This window comes from Macaca mulatta, chromosome 12 (assembly GCF_049350105.2).
Source record: "Macaca mulatta isolate MMU2019108-1 chromosome 12, T2T-MMU8v2.0, whole genome shotgun sequence".
NCBI lineage: Eukaryota > Metazoa > Chordata > Mammalia > Primates > Cercopithecidae > Macaca > Macaca mulatta.
Genome location: NC_133417.1, coordinates 17,332,126 through 17,353,531, shown reverse-complemented (window position 1 = coordinate 17,353,531; position 21,406 = coordinate 17,332,126). Strand labels below are relative to the sequence as shown.

The window sequence follows — 21,406 nt, the reverse complement described above, 5'->3', positions numbered from 1 at the left end:
CACTCAGTTAACTGGTGGCCACTTTTAGAAGATCCCTTTGACCCAGAGGATATGATTTCAAAGTTTTCTCTTCTTTTCTTCTGATTATATAGAAATTATTAGGCATTCAACATTTTTTGTCAAGTGACAGTGTAAAATTTTATGCTCACATCAAATTAATCTGCAAACTAAGATTATTTCAGGTTAATTTTAAGTCTTCATTTAAAGATGAATTGTGTTTAATGTATTATCTTTTCAGTGGTTAGAGGACTTTGTAATGTATTCTGCCACTAGGAAGAACATTATGAAGACAAAATGCTTGTCTTGCGTCACACCTGATGGTACCAACATATAATATGTTGATTTAGTGAATGAATAAATATATATTCTTCACAGTTTGTTCCACGTAAATTTAGTTTTAGGCAGTCAGGGCCAATGAACAAAGATGGCGAAGTGTTGAGGTTATACATGAGCCTGGGTTGTGGTTATGAACGAAAAGGATCATGTCACAAGTGTTGTGTGCCTTTTGAGTCTCTTGGCTAGGTAAACCTTCTTAACCACACATGCTATTGAGATTTCACATCTACTTGCTTTTTAGGAATGCTGCAGATTTAGGGTGGTGTTTCTACTTAGGATTAACTCTTACTCAGATTAATGGACAGGTAGCTGGTTATGGAAAGAAAATATATTATTTTGTGTTTATCTGGATTATTACTTTTAATTGATAATTGATGTTGAGAAACCGAAACAAAACAAAACCATACCCTCACACAGCTAGCTGTGACAGCCTGGCAGACTGAGGGATTATTTTGCCTTTTTTTTTTTTTTTCCAGCATTAAAAGACGCCTCAGAGAAGCTCAAACAGCTTGAGATGGAGAACAGTCCTTTGCTGTCCCCTCGATCCAACATCGATGTTAACATAAACAGCCAGGTATTCAAATTTCCCCTGCGTATACCTGTTACACATCTCCAGAGCTCCCACAAATCTTTTCTTTCCAAAGATAGTACTTTTTTCTTTAACTGGGAAATCTGTCTGTGCTGATTTCTTATAAACCTGTTTTCCCATTTTAAAAGGATGAAATCTGTAGATGTTCAGGAGGGAAGGGGGAAACTTGCACAGCAAGATGAATTGTGAGGTGATTGCATGATTTAAAAAAAAAAAACCACAGTCAAGATGACTGTTAAACCTTTTATTTTGATGCACCCAGTCTAGTTGAAGGACTTGCTGAAGCCTTTGGAAATTACAGAAGGATTTGTTTTAAAGAGGGCTCCTCTGTGGTATAAACAAGAAAGAGAATAGAATTTCCGATGCTTTAACTTCATCTATCATTCCTTTCTCTCCCCTGTCCCCTTTAAATATTTTTTGTTGTGGGGTGGGGAATACATACCAATTATACCAATCAAGCTTCAATTTATAGTTTGACTATGATTTTCTTATTTCTATGTTAAATAACTTATAGGAAGAGCTAAAATAAATAGAATGAGATGGAAATTTTATAATTAATCATATCAGCTACCAGATGGCCCCACTAAATGGAAGAGTTGATTTTAGGTAATGATCTAGAAATGCCCTTTTTTTTTCTCTACATATAGACAACTGATAACATGGCCAAGATGAATTTTGTTTTTGTTTTAAAGAGGAAAGGAGAATGGCTAACTCACAGTGTTCTTCCATCCTTGGATAACTAACTGGAATTTCTTTTTTTTATTATTATTATACTTTAAGTTCTATGGTACATGTGTACAACGTGCAGATTTGTTACATATGTATACATGTGCCATATTGGTGTGCTGCACCCATCAACTTGTCATTTAGATCAGGTATAACTCCAATGCCACCCCTCCCCCCTCCCCACAATAGGCCCCGGTGTGTGATGTTCCCCTTCCCGTGTCCAAGTGATCTCATTGTTCAGTTCCCACCTATGAGTGAGAACATGCAGTGTTTGGCTTTCTGTTGTTGCGATAGTTTGCTGAGAATGATGGTTTCCAGCCGCATCCATGTCCCTACAAAAGACACGAACTCATCCTTCTTTATGGCTGCATGGTATTCCATGGTGTATATGTGCCACATTTTCTTAATCCAGTCTGTCACTGATGGACATTTGGGTTGATTCCAAGTCTTTGCTATTGTGAATAGTGCCGCAGTAAACATAGGTGTGCATGTGTCTTTATAGCAGCATGATTTATAATCCTTTGGGTATATACCCAGTAATGGGATGGCTGGGTCATATGGTACTTCTAGTTCTAGATCCTTGAGGAATTGCCATACTGTTTTCCACAATGGTTGAACTAGTTTACAATCCCACTAACAGTGTAAAAGTGTTCCTGTTTCTCCACATCCTCTCCAGCACCTGTTGTTTCCTGACTTTTTAATGATTGCCATTCTAACTGGTGTGAGATGGTATCTTACTGTGGTTTTGATTTGCATTTCTCTGATGGCCAGTGATGATGAGCATTTTTTCATGTGTCTGTTGGCTGTATGAATGTCTTCTTTTGAGAAATATCTGTTCATATTCTTTGCCCACTTTTTGATGGGGTTGTTTTTTTCTTGTAAATTTGTTTGAGTTCTTTGTAGGTTCTGGATATTAGCCCTTTGTCAGATGAGCAGATTGCAAAAATGTTCTCCCATTCTGTAGGTTGCGTGTTCACTCTGATAGTAGTTTCTTTTGCTGTGCAGAAGCTCTTTAGTTTAATGAGATCCCATTTGTCAATTTTGGCTTTTGTTGCCATTGCTTTTGGTGCCATTGCTTTTGGTGTTTTAAACATGAAGTCCTTGCCCATGCCTATGTCCTGAATGGCATTACCTAGGTTTTCTTCTAGGGTTTTTATGGTATTAGGTCTAACATTTAAGTCTCTAATTCATCTTGAATTAATTTTCGTATAAGGAGTAAGGAAAGGATCCAGTTTCAGCTTTCTACATATGGCTAGCCAGTTTTCCCAGCACCATTTATTAAATAGGGAATCCTTTCCCCATTTCTTGTTTTTATCAGGGTTGTCAAAGATCAGATGGCTGTAGATGTGTGGTATTATTTCTGAGGGCTCTGTTCTGTTCCATTGGTCTATATCTCTGTTTTGGTACCAGTACCATGCTGTTTTGGTTACTGTAGCCTTGTAGTATAGTTTGAAGTCAGGTAGTGTGATGCCTCCAGCTTTGTTCTTTTGACTTAGGATTGTCTTAGCAATGCAGGCTCTTTTTTGGTTCCATATGAACTTTAAAGCAGTTTTTTCCAATTCTGTGAAGAAAGTCATTGGTACCTTGATGGGGATGGCATCGAATCTAAATTACCTTGGGCAGTATGGCCATTTTCACAATATTAATTCTTCCTATCCATGAGCATGAAATGTTCTTCCATTTGTTTGTGTCCCCTTTTATTTCACTGAGCAGTGGTTTGTAGTTCTCCTTGAAGAGGTCCTTTACATCCCTTGTAAGTTGGATTCCTAGGTGTTTTATTCTCTTTGAAGCTATTGTGAATGGGAGTTCACTCATGATGTGGCTCTGTGTTTGTCTGTTATTGGTGTGTAAGAATGCTAGTGATTTTTGCACATTGATTTTGTATCCTGAGACTTTGCTGAAGTTGCTTATCAGCTTAAGGAGACTTTGGGCTGAGATGATGGGGTTTTCTAAATATACAATCATGTCATCTGCAAACAGGGACAATTTGACTTCTTCTTTTCCTAATTGAATACCCTTTATTTCTTTCTCTTGCCTGATTGCCCTGGACAGAACTTCCAACACTATGTTGAATAGGAGTGGTGAGAGATGGCATCCCTGTCTTGTGCCAGTTTTCAAAGGGAATGCTTCCAGTTTTTGCCCATTCAGTATGATATTGGCTGTGGGTTTGTCATAAATAGCTCTTATTATTTTGAGATATGTTCCATCAGTACCGAATTTATTGAGAGTTTTTAGCATGAAGGGCTGTTGAATTTTGTCGAAGGCCTTTTCTGCATCTATTGAGATAATCATGTGGTTTTTGTCTTTAGTTCTGTTTATATGCTGGATTACGTTTATTGATTTGTGTATGTTGAACCAGCCTTGCATCCCAGGGATGAAGCCCACTTGATCATGGTGGATAAGCTTTTTGATGTGCTGCTGGATTCGGTTTGCCAGTATTTTATTGAGGATTTTTGCATCGATGTTCATCAGGAATATTTGTCTAAAATTTTCTTTTTTTGTGGTGTCTCTGCCAGGCTTTGGTATCAGGATGATGTTGGCCTCATAAAATGAGTTAGGGAGGATTCCCTCTTTTTCTATTGATTGGAATAGTTTCAGAAGGAATGGTAGCAGCTCCTCCTTGTACCTCTGGTAGAATTCGGCTGTGAATCCATCTGGTCCTGGACTTTTTTTTTGGTTGGTAGGCTATTAATTATTGCCTCAGTTTCAGAGCCTGCTATTGTTCTATTCAGGGATTCAACTTCTTCCTGGTTTAGTCTTGAGAGAATGTAAGTGTCCAGGAAATTATCCATTTCTTCTAGGTTTTCTAGTTCATTTGCGTAGAGGTGTTTATAGTATTCTCTGATGGTAGTTTGTATTTCTGTGGGGTCGGTGGTGATATCCCCTTTATCATTTTTTATTGCATCTATTTGATTCTTCTCTCTTTTCTTCTTTATTTGTCTTGCTAGCGGTCTATCAATTTTGTTGATCTTTTCAAAAAACCAGCTCCTGGATTCATTGATTTTTTGGAGGGTTTTTTGTGTCTCTATCTCCTTCAGTTCTGCTCTGATCTTAGTTATTTCTTGCCTTCTGCTAGCTTTTGAATGTGTTTGCTCTTGCTTCTCTAGTTCTTTTAATTGTGATGTTAGGGTGTCAATTTTAGATCTTTCCAGCTTTGTCTAAATTTCCCTCTACACACTGCTTTAAATGTGTCCCAGAGATTCTGGTATGTTGTATTTTTGTTCTCATTGGTTTCAAAGAACATCTTTATTTCTACCTTCTTTTCGTTATGTACCCAGTAGTCATTCAGGAGCAGGTTGTTCAGTTTCCATGTATTTGAGTGGTTTTGATTGAGTTTCTTAGTCCTGAATTCTAGTTTGATTGCACTGTGGTCTGAGAGACAGTTTGTTATGATTTCTGTTCTTTTACATTTTCTGAGGAGTGCTTTACTTCCAACTATGTGGTCAATTTTGGAATAAATGCAATGTGGTGCTGAGAATATATATTCTGTTGATTTGGGGTGGAGAGTTCTGTAGACATCTATTAGGTCCGCTTGGTGCAGAGTTGAGTTCAATTCCTGGATATCCTTGTTAACTTTCTGTCTCATTGATCTGTCTAATGTTGACAGTGGGGTGTTAAAGTCTCCCATTATTATTGTATGGGAGTCTAAGTCTCTTTGTACGTCTCTAAGGACTTGCTTTATGAATCTGGGTGCTCCTTATTGGGTGCATATATAATTAGGATAGTTAGCTCTTCCTGATGAATTGATCCCTTTACCATTATGTAATGGCCTTCTTTGTCTCCTTTGATCTTTGATGGTTTAAAGTCTGTTTTATCAGAGACTAGGATTGCAACCCTGGTTTTTTTTTGTTTTCCATTTGCTTGATAGATCTTCCTCCATCCCTTTATTTTGAGCCTATGTGTGTCTCTGCATGTGAGATGGGTCTCCTGAATACAGCAAACTGATGGGTCTTGACTCTTTATCCAATTTGCCAGTCTGTGTCTTTTAATTGGAGCATTTAGTCCATTTACATTTAAGGTTAATATTCTTATGTGTGAACATAATCCTGTCATTGTGATATTAGCTGGTTATTTTGCTCGTTTGTTGATGCAGTTTCTTCCTAGCCTCGATGGTCTTTATATTTTGGCATGTTTTTGCAATGGCTGGTACTGGTTGTTCCTTTCCACGTTTAGTGCTTCCTTCAGGATCTCTTGTAGGGCAGGCCTGGTGGTGACAAAATCTCTAAGCATTTGCATTCCTGTAAAGGATTTTATTTCTCCTTCACTTATGAAACTTAGTTTGGCTGGATATGAAATTCTGGGTTTAAAATTATTTTCTTTAAGAATGTTGAATATTGGCCCTCACTCTCTTCTGGCTTGTAGAGTTTCTGCTGAGAGATCTGCTGTTAGTCTGATGGGCTTCCCTTTGTGTGTAACCCGACCTATCTCTCTGGCTGCCCTTAACATTTTTTCCTTCCTTTCATCTTTGGTGAATCTGACAATTATGTGTCTTGGAGTTGCTCTTCTCGAGGAGTATCTTTGTGGCGTTCTCTGTATTTCCTGAATTGGAATGTTGGCCTGCCTTACTAGGTTGGGGAAGTTCTCCTGGATGATATCCTGCAGAGGGTTTTCCAGCTTGGTTCCATTTTCCCCCTCAGTTTCAGGCACACCAATCAGACGTAGATTTGATCTTTTCACATAATCCCATATTTCTTGGAAGCTTTGTTCATTTCTTTTTCCTCTTTTTTCTCTAGACTTCTCTTCTCGCTTCATTTCGTTCGATCTTCAGTCATTGATACTCTTTCTTCCAGTTGATTGAGTTGGTTACTGAAGCTTGTGCATTTGTCACGTAATTCTTGTGTCATGGTTTTTATCTCTATCACTTTGTTTATGGCCTTCTCTGCATTGATTATTCTAGTTATCTATTCTTCCATTGTTTTTTCAAGATTTTTAGTTTCTTTGCGCCGGGTACGTAGTTCCTCCTTTAGCTCTGAGAAGTTTGATCGACCGAAGCCGCCTTCTCTCAACTCATCAAAGTCATTCTTTGTCCAGCTTTGATCTGTTGCTAGCGAGGAGCTGCGTTCCTTTGGAGGGGGAGATGCGCTCTTATTTTTTGAATTCTAGCTTTTCTGCCCTGCTTTTTCCCCATCTGTGTGGTTTTATCTGCCTTTGGTCTTTGATGATGGTGACATACTGATGGGGTTTTGGTGTGGGTGTCCTTTCTGTTTGTTAGTTTTCCTTCTAACAGTCAGGACCCTCAGCTGCAGGTCTGTTGAGTTTGCTTGAGGTCCACTCCAGACCCTGTTTGCCTGGGTATCAGCAGCGGAGGCTGCAGAAGGTAGAATATTGCTGAACAGCGAATGTTGCTGTCTGATCTTGCTCTGGAAACTTCGTTTCAGAGATGTGCCCAGCTGTGTGAGGTGTGAGGTGTTGGTCTGCACCTAGTGGGGTATGTCTCCCAGTTAGGTTACTTAAGGGTCAGGGATGCACTTGAGCATGCAGTCTGTCCGTTCTCAGATCTCAACCTCCATGCTGGGAGACCCACTGCTCTCTTCAAAGCTGTCAGACAGGATCATTTACCACTAACTGGCATTTCTTTAGAGACCAGTATAGAGTAGAAAGTGATTTTCTTCTGTCTTGCACTGTCATTATTAAAACCGTCTTTCTGGATCCAAGCCCTTTCTTCCCCCCCTTTCTTTCTAATATATTTTTTCTTAGAAATAGCTGTTAGAAGGTGATTCAGTTTCAGAAATGCTTTCCATTTTCTTGACTTTTCAGTACTCTATCCCACTTGTCTGTTTGCTTTCATGGTGTCAGTTTTTAAATATATCTCTGTAATGTAGGGGAATGCAGGGCCAGAGACAGAAGGATAAATAGAAAACTTTAGATAAAAGCTGTAGTTGATTAATAACTAGTGGAAATTTAGTGGAAGACTGCAATGACCCTAAAGAATGAAGTCTGGTAAAACTTGGGGTAGGGAGGAGGTGGGGCAGGGATTGTTGGCTGTGCTCAGAGTTCATGGAAATCTATTGAACAGCTACTTGTTTCTTTTGTAAAATGTCCTGCATATCTTGCTATAATGTAACTGATCCTCTGAGGCAGAGTGTCTACTGCATTAGTTTTGAAGCCTTGAATAGATGAGGAGGAGTGTGGGTTCAGGATAGGAGAGTAAAGGAGCACTTTAGGTGAAGGACAGTGTGCCATCAAGGAACATTTGGGGGATCATGTAGCTAGGAAGAATAACAATATTCAGTGAGGGTTTACTCTATGCCAGACAAGAATAGAAGGAAGGAGGGAGATGGAGCAAGGTGGGCAAATATAACCCTCCAGTGATCATCCTCGCTGCAGGAACACCAAATTAAATAGCTCTCCATACAAGAAAGCACCTTCGTAAGAACCAGAAATCAGGTGAACCATCATAGTACCTGGTTTTAACATTACACCAAGGAAAGAGGCACTGAAAAGGGCAGGAAAGACAGTCTTGAATTGCTGATGCCACCCCTTCCCTATGGAGGAGGGTGGCCCTGAGAGAGTCTGTGCTTGGGGGAGGGAGAGCACAGTGACTATGGCACTTTGTATTGGAACTCAGTGTTGGTCTGTCAGAAGGGAAAGCAACACAGGGCAGAATTTCGCTGGTGCCCACAGAGGCTGCATTTAGAACAATCCTAGCCAGAGAAGAATCATCCATCCCAGCGATTGGAATCTGAGTTCCGGCTAGCCCACCGCTGTGGGCAAAAGTGCTATAGGGTCCTAAATAAATTTGAAAGATAGTCTAGGCCACAAGGACTACAGTTCCTGGGCACATCCCAGTACTGTGCTGGGCTCAGAGCCAGTGGACCTGGGGTACACATGACCTAGAAAGATACTAGCTGGAGTAGCCAAAGGAATGCTTGCATCACCCTCTCCCAGTCCCAGGCAGTGCAGTTTACTTTTTCCACTTAAGGAAAGGTGAGGGAAGAGTAAAGAAGACTTTGTCTTGCAGCTTGGATACCAGTGTAGCCATAATAAAATAAAGCACCAAGCAGAGTCCTAAAGCCTCCATTTCAGGCGCCTACCTCCCAATTACATTTCTAGACATACCATGGGCTGGAAGGGAACCTGCTGTCTTGAGGGAAAGGACCCAGTCCTGGCAGAATCTGTCACCTGCTGACAAAAGAACCCTTGGGTCAGTGGTTTCCAGGTAGTACTTGCCACAGGCCTTGGGCAAGACCTGGTACCATGATGGCTTCAGGTGTGGCCCAGGGCATTTTCAGCTGTGGTGGCCATGGGCAGACACCTTCTGCTTGAGGAGAGGAGAGGGAAGAATCAAAAGAACTTTGTCTTGCAACTTGAGTAACAGCTCAGTCATGGTAAAATAAAGTACTGAGTAGATTCCTACAGTTCCCAACTCCAGGCCTTAGCTCCTTAGACGGCATTTCTGAACCAGCCCTGAGCCAGAAGGGAACCTGCGGTCCCAAAGAGAAAGGCACAAGTCTGACTGGATTCACCACTTGCTGACGAAAGAAACTTTGGGCCTTGAATAACTGTCAGTGTTGGCCAGGCAGTAGTCACCACATACCTTGGGTGAGACCCAGTACTGTACTGGCTTCAGGTCTGACTCAGCACAGTGTCAGTGGGTAGCCACAGGGGTGCCTGTGTCATTTCTTCCCCAACTCCATGCAGCTCACTGAGAAGAGAGAGACTGTATGGGAGAAAGTGAGGGAAGAGAACAAGAGACTCTGCCAGGTAATCCAGGGAATTCTCCCGGATCTTACCCAAGACCACCAAGGCTATATCTCAACAAGTCTGCAAGAAGTCACAGCCTTACTGGGCATGGGGTTCCACCTAATGCAGATACAGCTGAAGTGACCAAAAACTTATATCACAATATTCAATTCCCTTTGAATAACTAGAACACCTTCTCAAGACAGATGGGTACAAACAGCCCAGGGTACAAACAGCCCAGACTGCAGAGATTACAATAAATATCCAACTCTTTAATGCCCAGACGTCAACAAGCATCCAAGATCATCCAGGAAAACATGATCTCACCAAACAAATTAAATAAGGCACCAGTGACCAATCCCAGATTGACAGAGATATGTGACCTTTCAGGCAGATAATTCAAATAGCTGTTTTGAGGAAACTCAGTGAAATTCAAGATAACACAGAAAAGGAATGCAGAATCCTATCAGATACATTTAACAAAGAGATTGAGATAATTTTTAAAAATCAACAGGAATCCTACAGCTGAAAAATTCAATTGATGTAGTGAAGAATGCATCAGAGTCTCTCAGCCACAGAATTGATCAAGCAGCAGAAAGAATTAGTGAGCTTGAAGACAGGCTGTTTGAAAATACAGTCAGAGGAGACAAAATAAGAAAAAAGTGAGGCATTCCTAGAAAATCTAGAATATAGCTTCAGAAGGACAAATCAGAGAGTTACTGGCCTTAAAGAGGAGGTAAAGAGATGTGATAGAAAGTTTATTCAAAGGGATAATAACAGAGAACTCCCCAAACCTAGAGAAAGATATCAATATTCAAGTACAAGGAGGATATAGAACGTCAAGCAGAAGTAACCCAAATAGGACTACCTCAAGATATTGAATAATCAAACTCCCAAATGTCAATGTTAAATAAAGGATCCTAAAAACAGCAAGATAAAAGAAACAAAGAACATACAAGAGTGCTTCAGCACGTCTGGAAGCAGACTTTTCAGCAGAAACCTTACAGGCCAGGACAGAGTGGCATGACATATTTAAAGTGAAGTAAAAATTTTTATCCTAAAATAGTATGTCCATGTTTGAAGATATTCTTCAAACATGAAGGAGAAATACTTTCCCAGACAAACAAAAGCTGAGGGATTTCACCAGACCTGTCTTATAAGAAATGCTGAAGGGAGTTCTTCAGACTGAAAGGAAAAGATGTTAATGAACAATAAGATAATCATCTGAAGGTACACAACTCACTGGTAATCATATGTACACTAACAAATACAGAATATTATAACACTGAAATTGTGTATAAACTACTCATATCTTGAGTAGAAAGGCTAAAAGACTATCAAAAATATAACTACAACAACTTTTCTAGACATAATATAATAAGCTATAAATAGAAACAACAAGAAGTTAAAAAGTAGGGGGTGGGTGCGGTTTGAAGTTAAAGTATAGAGTTTTTATTTTCTCTTTGCTTGTTAATTTTTTTTTTTTTTTTTGCTATCAGTGTTGTCATCAGTTTAAAATAACATGTTACAAGATGATATTTGCAAGCCTCATGGTAACCTCAAATCAAAAAGCCTATAACAGTTGCACAAAGAAATAAAAAGCAAGAAATTTAAACATACCACCAGAGAAAAGCACCCTTCACAAAAAGGCAGGCAGGCAAGAAGGAAGAGAAGACCACAAAACAAGCAGAAAACAGGTAACAAAATGGCAGTAGTAAATCCTTACTTATCAATAATAATATTGAATGTAAATGAACTAAACTCTCCAATCAAAACACAGAGTGGCTAAATGGAGTTAAAAAAAAAAAAAAAAAAAAAGCCCCAGCAATCAGCTGCCTACAAGATGCACATTTTACCTATAAAGACACCTAAAGACTGAAAATAAAGGGATGGAAAAAGATATTCCATGCAAATGGAAACCAAAAAAGAACAGGTTATTTATATTAGATAAAATTGATTTTGAGACAAAAACCATAAAAAGAGACAAAGAAGGACATTATATATTGATAAATGGTCAATTCAGCAAAAGGATATAACATTATAAATAATATATGCACCTAAACTGGAGTACCCAGATATATAGAGCAAATATTATCAGAGCTACAGAGAGATACACCTCAATACAACTGTAGCTGGAGAATTCACCCCACATTCAGTAAAGGATAGATAATCCAGAAAAATTAACTCAAAAATTGGATTTAATCAGTATAGACCAATGGACCTAATAGAACATTTTATCTAGTGGCAGCAGAATATACATTCTTGTCCTCAGCACACAGATTATTCTCAAGGATAGACCATATGTTAGGTCACAAAACAAGTCTTGAACATTCAAAAAAACTGAAATCATTTCCAGTATCTTCTCTGGCCACGTGGAATAAACCTAGAAATCAATAACAGAGAAACTTTGGAAACTGTACAAACACATGGAAATCAAACAGTATGCTTCCAAATGACCAGTGGGTCAATGAAGAAGTAAGGAAATTTTTTAATTTCTTGAAACAAATGAAAATGGAAACAAAACATACTAAAATCTATGGGATACAGCAAAAGCAGTACTGAAGGAAGTTTATAGCAATAAGGGCCTACATCACAAAAGTAGAACAACTTCAGATAAACAGCCTACTGATGCATCTTAAGGAACTAGAAAAGCAAGAGCAAACTAAATCCAAAATTAATAGAAGAAAAAATAAAGATCAGAGCAGAAATAAATGAAATTGAAATGAAGAAAATACAAAAGATCAATGAAACAAAAAGTTGTTTTGTGAAAAGATAAAATGGACAAACCTTTGGCCAGATTAAGGAAAAAGAAGACTCAATTAAATAAAATTGTAGATGAAAAAGGAGACTTATAACTGATACTGCAAAAATTGAAGGATCATTAGAGATTAGTATGAGCAACTATATGCCAATAAATTGGAAAACATTGAAGAAATGGATGAATTCCTAGACACATGCAGCCTACCAGGACTGATCCAAGAAGAAATCCAAAACCTGAATTGACCAATAACAAGTAACAAGATCGAAGCTGTAATAAAAAGACTCCCAGCAAAGAAAAGCCCAGGACCTGATGGCTTCACTGCTGAATTTTACCAAATATTTAAAGAACTAATACCTGTCCTACTCAAACTGTTCCAAAAAATAGAGGAGGAAAGAATATTTCCAAATTCATTTTATGAGATCAGTATTACTCTGATAACAAAACCAGACAAAGATACCTCAAAAAAGGAAAACTACAGACCAGTATCTCCAATGCATATTGATGCAAAAATCTTCAATAAAATACTAGCAAACTGAATTCAACAACATATTAAAAAGATAAGTCATCATGTCCAAGTGGGATTTATCCCAGGATGTAATAAGGATGGGTTAGCATATGTAAATCAATCAAGGTGATACCTTATATCAGCAGAATGAAGGACAAAAACCATATGATCATTTCAACTGATGCTGAAAAAGCATTTGATAAAGTTCAATATCCCTTTCTGATTAAAAAAAAAAAAACTGTAAAAAAACTGGGTATAGATGGAATATACCTCAACACACTAAAAGTCATGTTATGACAGACCCACAGCTAGTATCATACCTGAAAGCCTCCTTTAAGATCTGGAAAAAAGCAGGGATGCCCACTTTCACCGCTGTTATTCAGTGTAGTACTGGAAGACCTAGCTAGAGCAATCAGACAAGAGAATCAAATAAAGGGCATCTAAATTGGAAAGGAAGAATTCAGATTATCATCAGATGATATTATTTTATATTTGGAAAAACCTAAAGAAAAGGAAAAACAGAACTGATAAATTCAGTAAAGTTGCAGGATACAGATCAACATACAAAAATCAGTAGCATTTCTATATGCCAACAGCAAACAAACTGAAGAAAAAATCAAGAAAGTAATCCCATTTACAATAGCCACAAATATAAGGAAGTACCTAAGAATAAAAATAATCAAAGAAGTGAAAGATTTCTACAATGAAAACTATAAAATAACGGTATGAGATATCAAAGAGGACACAAAATTTGAAAGATATTCCATGTTCATGGAATAGAAGAGTCAGTATTGATAAAATGTCCATACTTCCTAAAGCAGTTTGCCAATTCAATTTAATCCCTATCAAAATACCAATGATATTCTTCACAGAAGTAGAAAAAAAATTCTAAAATTTATATGGAACCCCAAAACACTCAGAATAGCCAAAGCCGTCCTGAGAAAAAAGAAAAAACTGGAGAACTCATAGTACCTGACTTCAAATTATACTACAGAGCTATAGTTACCAAAACTCAAGGTATTAGCATAAAAACAGACACATAGACCGATGTAACAGAATAGAGAACCCAGAAATAAATCCATACATCTGCAGTGAACTTACTTTTGACAAAGGTGCCAAGAACATACACTGGAGAAAGGACAGTCTTCTTCAATAAATGGTGCTAGGAAAACTGGATTTCCATATGCAGAAGAATGAAACTTGACTTCTATCTCTGGCCATATACAAAAATCAAATCAAAACGGATTAAAGACTTAAATCTAAGACCTCAAACTATGAAACTACTAAAAGAAAATATTGGAGAAACTCTCCAAAACATTGGTCTATGCAAAGATTTCTTGAATAATATCCCAAAAGCATAGGCAACCAAAGCAAAAATAGACAAATGAGATCACATCAAGTTAAAAAGTTCCTGCACAGCAAAGGGAAACAATCAACAAAGTGAAGAGATGACCCACAGAATGGTAGGAAATATCTGCAAGTTACGCATCTGACAATGGACTAATAACCAGAATATATAAGGAGCTCAGACAACTCAATAGGAAAAAAAATCTAATAATCTGATTTTAAAATGGGCAAAAAATCTGAATAGACATTTCTCAAAAGAAGACATACAAATGGCAAACAAGTTTATGAAAAGGTGCTCAACATCACTGATCATCAGAGAAATGCTAATCAAAACTACAATGTGATATCATCTCACCCCAGTTATAATGGCTTTTATCCAAAAGACAGGCAATAATGAACGCTGACGAGGATGTGGAGAGAAAGGAACCCTTGTACACTGTTGGTGGGAATGTAAATTAGTACAGCAAGTACAGAGTGCCTCAAAAACCCAAAAATGGAACTATCATATGGTCTAGCAGTCCCACTGCTCGATGTGTGCCCAAAAGAAAGGAAATCAGTATATCGAAGAGGTATCTGCACTCCCATGTTTATTGCAGCACTGTTCACAACAGCCAAAATTTGTAATCAACCTAAATATCTATCAGCAGATGAATGGATGAAGAAAATCTGGTACATACAATGAAGTACTATTCGGCCATAAGAAAGAATGAGATCCTATCATTTGCAGCAACCTGGATGGAACTGGAGGACGTTATGTTAAGAGAAGCCAGGAACAGAAAGACAAACTTCGTATGTTCTCACTCATTTGTGGGAGCCAAAAACAAAGAATTAAACTTGTGGAGATAGAGAGTAGATTGATGGTTACCAGATGGGAAGGGTAGTATGGAGGGTGTGGGGGAAAGTGGGTATGGTTAATGGGTACAAAAGTATAGTTAGAGTGATAGAATGGATAAGATCTAGCATTTGATAGCGTTAACAGGGTGACTACAGTCAATAACTTAATGTACATTTGAAAATAAGTAAAAGAGTATAATTGGAATGTTTGTACACAAAGAAATGATAAATGTTTCAGGTGATGGATACTCCATTTACCCTGATGTGATTGTTACACATTGTATGCCTGTATCTACATATCTTATGTCCCCATAAATATATACAAGTACTATGTACCCATAAAAATTTTTTAAAAAATAAGATTTTTTTAAAGAATAGAAGGAAGAATTCAGTATTGTACTACTAATAAAGGACATCTGACTACCTTGCCTTAACTCTAGTCAACTTGAGTAGAGGTTGAGCCCCCGATCTGAAAATTTAAAATTCAAAATGACCCAGAATCTAATACATTTTGAGCACTGATGTGATGCTCAAAGGACATGCTCATTGGAGCATTTTTTATTTTGGATTTTCGTATTAGGAATGTTCAACCAGTAAGTGTAAGGCATATATCCCATAATCTGAAAAAATACAAAATCTGAAATACTTTTAGTCCCAAGCACTTTGGAAAAGGGATGCACAACCTGTATTGTGAAAAAATTGATTCATGTTTTATTAATGTGATGCATTTTTAATAAAGGTTGATTTTGCTACCTCTACTGTCAACAGTTTTTGTTTGCTTAAGGAATGCAAATTAATCTTAACGTCAGCCTGACTAAAGTAATTTTAGGAAGAAAACCTACTGAAAATAAAAATGCATCATTCTAAAGTAAAGCATGATGTGTTGGTTGACTTGCCCTAAGAACTGAGAATGTCTTAGCCAGCAACCTTAAGATTACTGAAGACTCAGACTAGCACTACTGACAGCAAAGTTGACAGTGTTGTAAGAGCCCATAGTAGAGGGATCACATCCGGCCTGCATTATGCAGGATTTATACAGTCATCTGACATGCCTTATGTACTCTTGGTTCAGTTCTAAAAATGTGTTTATCGTCTGCTTTTTGTAAGATAAAATAATACTGTGTGGAATTCACAGACGAATGACAAGTTCTTGGCCCTCAGGAAACTTTAGCCCTGTCTAAATCCCACAGAAGTTAATATTGCAAATGGCCATCTCTAGTGACCACTTTCTTTCCCAGGTCTCTTATGCTAATTGAATTTTCGGATAACAGCTGGGAAGTACAGTTTTTGAAAGACAAAATCAGGATCCATGAAGACTTGGATAGATTGGAATGACAGACTGGGTTTAAGAACATAGACTTTGACAAATCATCATAAGTACAGGGCTAGGGTAGGGGATTAGAATATTACAGCAGCATGTATTTTAAAAGTAAGAATATGTAAATGAAGTATGAATCAGCTGCAAAAGAGCTATATTGTATTAACTCAAAGGGTTCAAAAGGGGAGGTTCAACTATTTTTTTTCATTTCTGGATAGCACTCTAAAAATGATATAGAAAAGTGGCAGTTTGAGAAGAGAAGGATCTGTATGGTGAAGGGTCTTGAAACTGAATTACAACTTGGGAGTACTAGCTAGACGATTGCCACGCAGAAATCTCAGGAGGGAGCCTGTTAACCATCTTTAGATATAAGAGCTATTATGTGAAAGAGGAATTAATGTGACTTGCTTTTTAATGGCCTCAGAGAAGAGTTAAGGTCAGTGAATACGTTAGAGGTATGCAGATTTGACCTTAACACAGGAAAGTGTTTCCTAACAGTCATCTGACCAAGGAAGTAGCACGTTCTCCAGTGTGCGACGTTTCTTAGGCTAAGACTAAAAATTACCCACCTCTTGAAGTATTTTGGTGGTTGGACGGACTGTTATTCCTTCCAGCTTTGAGATGCCATGATTCTAGGAGTTGTCAAGATTCTTCTTTCTTCATCCCTCCTCGTCTCTGCAACTTAGTCTCTCTGCTTTCTCTTTAAATACAAAAAAAACCCACAAAAAACTAGGTAAAAATATACATATCTAATTTACCATCTTTACCATTTTTAAGTGTATCATTCAGTGGTAATAAATACATTTATATTATTTATTTGTCTCCTTCATTATCCCCTTCCAGACTTTGGTTTTCTCTTGACCTATGTCTTTGAAATCCTTTAGGATTTATGCCATATCAAGATCTATAGATTTTTCGATTACTTTCCTCTCCTTAATCACCTGAGGCAATCCAGAATGTTCTTTATCTTCAAATTTTATTTCAGGAATCAGTTTTTCTTGTTCTTTGATGAGCAGTAATTTGTTTGTTTTGTTTTTGAGACAGAGTCTCGCTCTGTCGCCCAGGCTGGAGTGCAGTGGCGGTATCTCAGCTCACTGCAAGCTCCGCCTCCCCAGTTTACGCCATTCTCCTGCCTCAGCCTCCGGAGTAGCTCGGACTACAGGCGCCCGCCACCTCGCCCGGCTAGTTTTTTGTATTTTTTAGTAGAAACGGGGTTTCACCGTATTAGCCAGGATGGTCTTGATCTCCTGACCTCGTGATCCGCCCGCCTCGGCCTCCCAAAGTGCTGGGATTACAGGCTCGAGCCACCGCGCCCGGCCAGTAATTAGTTTTAAAAGCATAAAGGAACAGAATCTCAACTGCACTCAGCGAGGACAGTCGGTACAATTAAGGCATATGTGACCTTTAGCAACTAGTATTTTTGAGCTGAAAGATGAAAAGTAGGGCATGAAGACTGTTCTCTTGAGGAAAGGTTGGCAGATTATTTCAGTAAAGAACCAGATAGTAAATATTTTAGTCTTTGAGAACCTCGTAGTCTCTTTCACAGCTACTTAGCTCTGCCAATTGTAGCGTGAAAGCAGCACAGAGGAATGAATATGGCTGAACTCCAGTAAACTGTGTTTATGCAACAGGTGGTTGGCCAGATTTGCCCTTTGGGTTAGAGTTTGCTACAATTTTAGGTTAGGCCCTACAGAGGCTGTTCCCTTTAAATCCGGAGCTCTTCACAGATAGATGATTGTAAGAGTTGCTTATGCCTGAAGTAAGATATACAAAATCTTAAGACACATGATTTCCTGATTGAAGATGAGCTTTCATCAGTCTGTTTCCTATTTCCATATAACTATAATGCATCACAGCTGATTACAGTATATTTTTAAAATATCTAGGAAGAAGTGGTGAAGTTGACTGAAAAATGCCTTAATAATGTCATTGAGAACCCAGGACTGAATGCCATGAGAGTTCCTCCTGACTTCAAGAGTAACATTTTGAAGGCTCAAGTAGAAGCAGTGCATAAGGTAAGCTGCCTTTGATAGACAGCCCTGGTGAAGTGAAAAGAATGTGGAATGTAGAGAGTTGCCTTCCCCAACTCTAAATTCTAATCAAGCTAGTTTAAGGGCGCAGTCAGGGGGTTAAAAAATAAGAGTAAAGATGCTCAGGGGGAAATGAAGGCTAAAAAAGCCAAATTTGTATAGAAGTGAGCCTTCAATTTTTGCCACTTTGATAGCCAGAAAGCCTTGTGATTTTTAAAGGCTTATTTCAGTATTAAATCTATGATTCTAGGTCTGTCTTTATCCATCCACTATTCCCCACAACCCATCTACCCTCAGTTTGGCAATATGTTTATGTAATTAGCAAAAAGAGTGAGGTACAAGCTGAAGAGTTGGCTGTGACATGGTGAAGGATGGAGTGAGTAGGGACCAGCTCCCGTGAGGGATGCAGCAGCCTTGCTCTCAAAATCAGCTTTTGCTTGGCTCTCCGTGACTTTCAAACTTACATTCTGTCCTAAAACCAGGGCAGAAGCCTGCCTCACTAAGTCAGTTGTCAACTAGGATTTCAAATTTACCTGTTATTGAGAAGATGCACTTTACCCATCCTGTCCTGAGATTCAAGCCTTGAAGAGACCTGAGTGGACTTTAGGAATATTGTTCATGTTCTTTATCCATTTTCTCCCCAGAATATAAATATAAAATATTTACATATAAAATATAATAGTATTGACTCTAGAATCCTATTTCTATTCTACCACTTACTAGCTTTGTGACTTGGGCAAGTTAGTTAATTTCTGTGAACCTCAGTTTAATTTTGTATAAAATAGGATAGTGGTAGTAACTACCTTAAGGTGGGTTGTAAAGGTGAAATAAGATAATTAAAGGACCTGGAATAGTGCCTGGCACATAATGAGCATTTAGAAAGTGTTGACCCTTGATAGTTATAGTAGTGGTAGTAGTAATAGTTATCATTTGCTATGGTCTGAATGGTTGCATTGCCCCTCAAAATTTTGTATGTTGAAACCTAATCCCCAAAGCCATGGTATTAACACATGGGGCCTTTGGCAGAGCCCCCAAGAGTGGGCTTAGTGCTCTTATAAAAGAGGCTGGAGGGAACTTGTTTAACCCTTCAGTCATGTGAGGATGCAGTGAGAAGACACCATCTGTGAGGAATGGACCCTCACCAGACACTAAATCTGCCAGTGCCATAATCTTTGGTTTCTCAGCCCCCTAAACTGCAAGGAATAAATATTTGTTATTTATATGCCACCCAGATTATGGTGTTTTGTTAGAGCAGCTTGAATGGACTAAGAAATCATTACCTTACATTTCAGTTATCATTTTGGATCTTTCTTGACTTGAAGAAGAGAGAAATAACATGAGTTGCCTAAAGTTAAAGGGATTTGATTTTACAATGAAAAGACCTTCTCATGAAGAGAAATCCAGGATCAAATACCTTCACTGTGAAATCTACTAAACATTTATAGAAGAAATATTAGCAGTTCTACACAAAGTTCTTCAAAAAGAGGAAGGAACGCTTCCCAGTTCATTTTATGAGACTAGTGTCACCCCAATAGCAAAACCAGAAAAAAAATGACAAGAAACCACAGACCAGTACTCCTCATGAACATTAACTTAAAAGTTCTTAACAAAATATACTCAACAGTTTATAAGTAGGATCATACATCATGACCAAGTATGGTTTATCTTGGGGAAAATGTTGGTTTATCATTCAAAACCCAAGATAGTTCACCATATTAAAAAATACATAAAATTGTCTCAATTTACGTAGAAAAAGCATTTCACAAAATTCAACACCTGTTCATGATAAAAACTCTCAGCAAACTAGCAAGAGAATGGAACTCCTTCAGCTTGATAAAGAGCATTTAAGAACAAAATCTACATCATAATTAATGATGAAAGGCATGTCCACTGAAATAACTAAAATTAAACACTGACCATCCCTGTGTTGGTGATGATGGAGCTCCTGCTGTGCACATACATTGCTGGTAAGAACATAAAATGGTATAAACACTTTAAAAGAGTTTGGCAATGCATTAAACATACACATATCATCTAACCCAGCAATTACATTCTTAGATATTTGTCCAAGAGAAATCAAAACTCAGGTTAACACAGATGTTAGTACATGAATGTTCTTAGCAACTTTATACAAAATAGCTAAAAACTGGAAAAAATCCAAATGCTCATGGAAAACAGATAATTGTGATGTATCTATACAATGAAATGTCTCTCTGAATAAAAAGGAATGAATTAGTGACTTACACAACATGAGTGAATCTCAAAGACATCTCCATGCTGCTCTAAAGAAGCAGACGCAAAGGATAGGTACTGTGATTCCAGTTATGTGAAACTGTATAAAGTATAGATCATTGTTTACCTCGAATAAGGATTTTTTTTCATGGGATTATGTGGGAAGCCTCAAGGGAATATTGAGGTGGGGAGTAGGGGAGATAGTGGAAATGCTATGTTGGTTAAACACTTGTATGCCATTTAAAAAAAAATTATTGAACTGTACTTTTTTTTAAAAAAATGGGTGCATTATTGATGCTAGGTGTGGTGGCTCATGCCTCTAATCCCACCACTTTGGGAGGCCACGCAGGTGGATCACTTGACATCAGGAGTTCGAGACCAGCCTGACCAACATGGTGAAACCCTGTCTCTACTAAAAATACAAAAATTAGCCAGGTGTGGTGGTGCACACCTTTAGTCCCAGCTACTCGGGAGGCTGAGGCAGGAGAATCACTTGAACCTGGGAGGCAGAGGTTGCAGTGAGCTGAGATTACACCACTGCACTGCAGCCTGGGGGACAGAGTGAGACTCTATCTCTAAAAAAATAAAACATGGGTGCATTATTGAGAACCATCTAGTAAGATCGTATGAATTTGTATACAAAATAAAAAATGAATCTTTGATTATTAATTTAGGTATGGGGTAGGCTTGTACTAGGTGCACTGCTGATATTTCCATAGATAAGGTATGATTACCTCTAATTTTAATTGAAGCAAACTGAAGTTTCTATTTTTACCAGAAAGAAATGTAAATTTCTTGTTACTTTAGTATCCTCAACAAAGATTTACTTTTCTTTAATATTTCATTTTCTTAGGTTACGAAAGAAGATAGCTTATTAAGTCATAAAAATGCCAGTGTTCAGGATGCTGCCACAAACAGGTACAGTTCTGGATAGACTGAATTAAATTGATGTTCTTATCTACCTTTTTTGTCTTTTTTTTCTTCTCAGTCTGTCACCACATGGTTTCAGGATGTCTGTCTGAAAGATAGCTTGAATTCACTTTAT

At 38.1% G+C, this 21,406-nt stretch overlaps 1 protein-coding gene across 2 annotated transcripts in view; it reads left to right on the top strand.

The window, feature by feature from the left end:
* The window catches only part of EPB41L5 (erythrocyte membrane protein band 4.1 like 5), a 166,574-nt gene that overhangs the window by 114,436 nt on the left and 30,732 nt on the right, over positions 1–21,406 (top strand). For both annotated transcript variants that reach the window (XM_015109912.3, XM_015109911.3), the window contains exons 18-20: positions 813–910; positions 17,986–18,114; positions 21,215–21,279. In XM_015109912.3, coding sequence (XP_014965398.2) covers positions 813–910; positions 17,986–18,114; positions 21,215–21,279 — 292 coding nt within the window. The remainder of the gene's footprint in view (positions 1–812; positions 911–17,985; positions 18,115–21,214; positions 21,280–21,406) is intronic.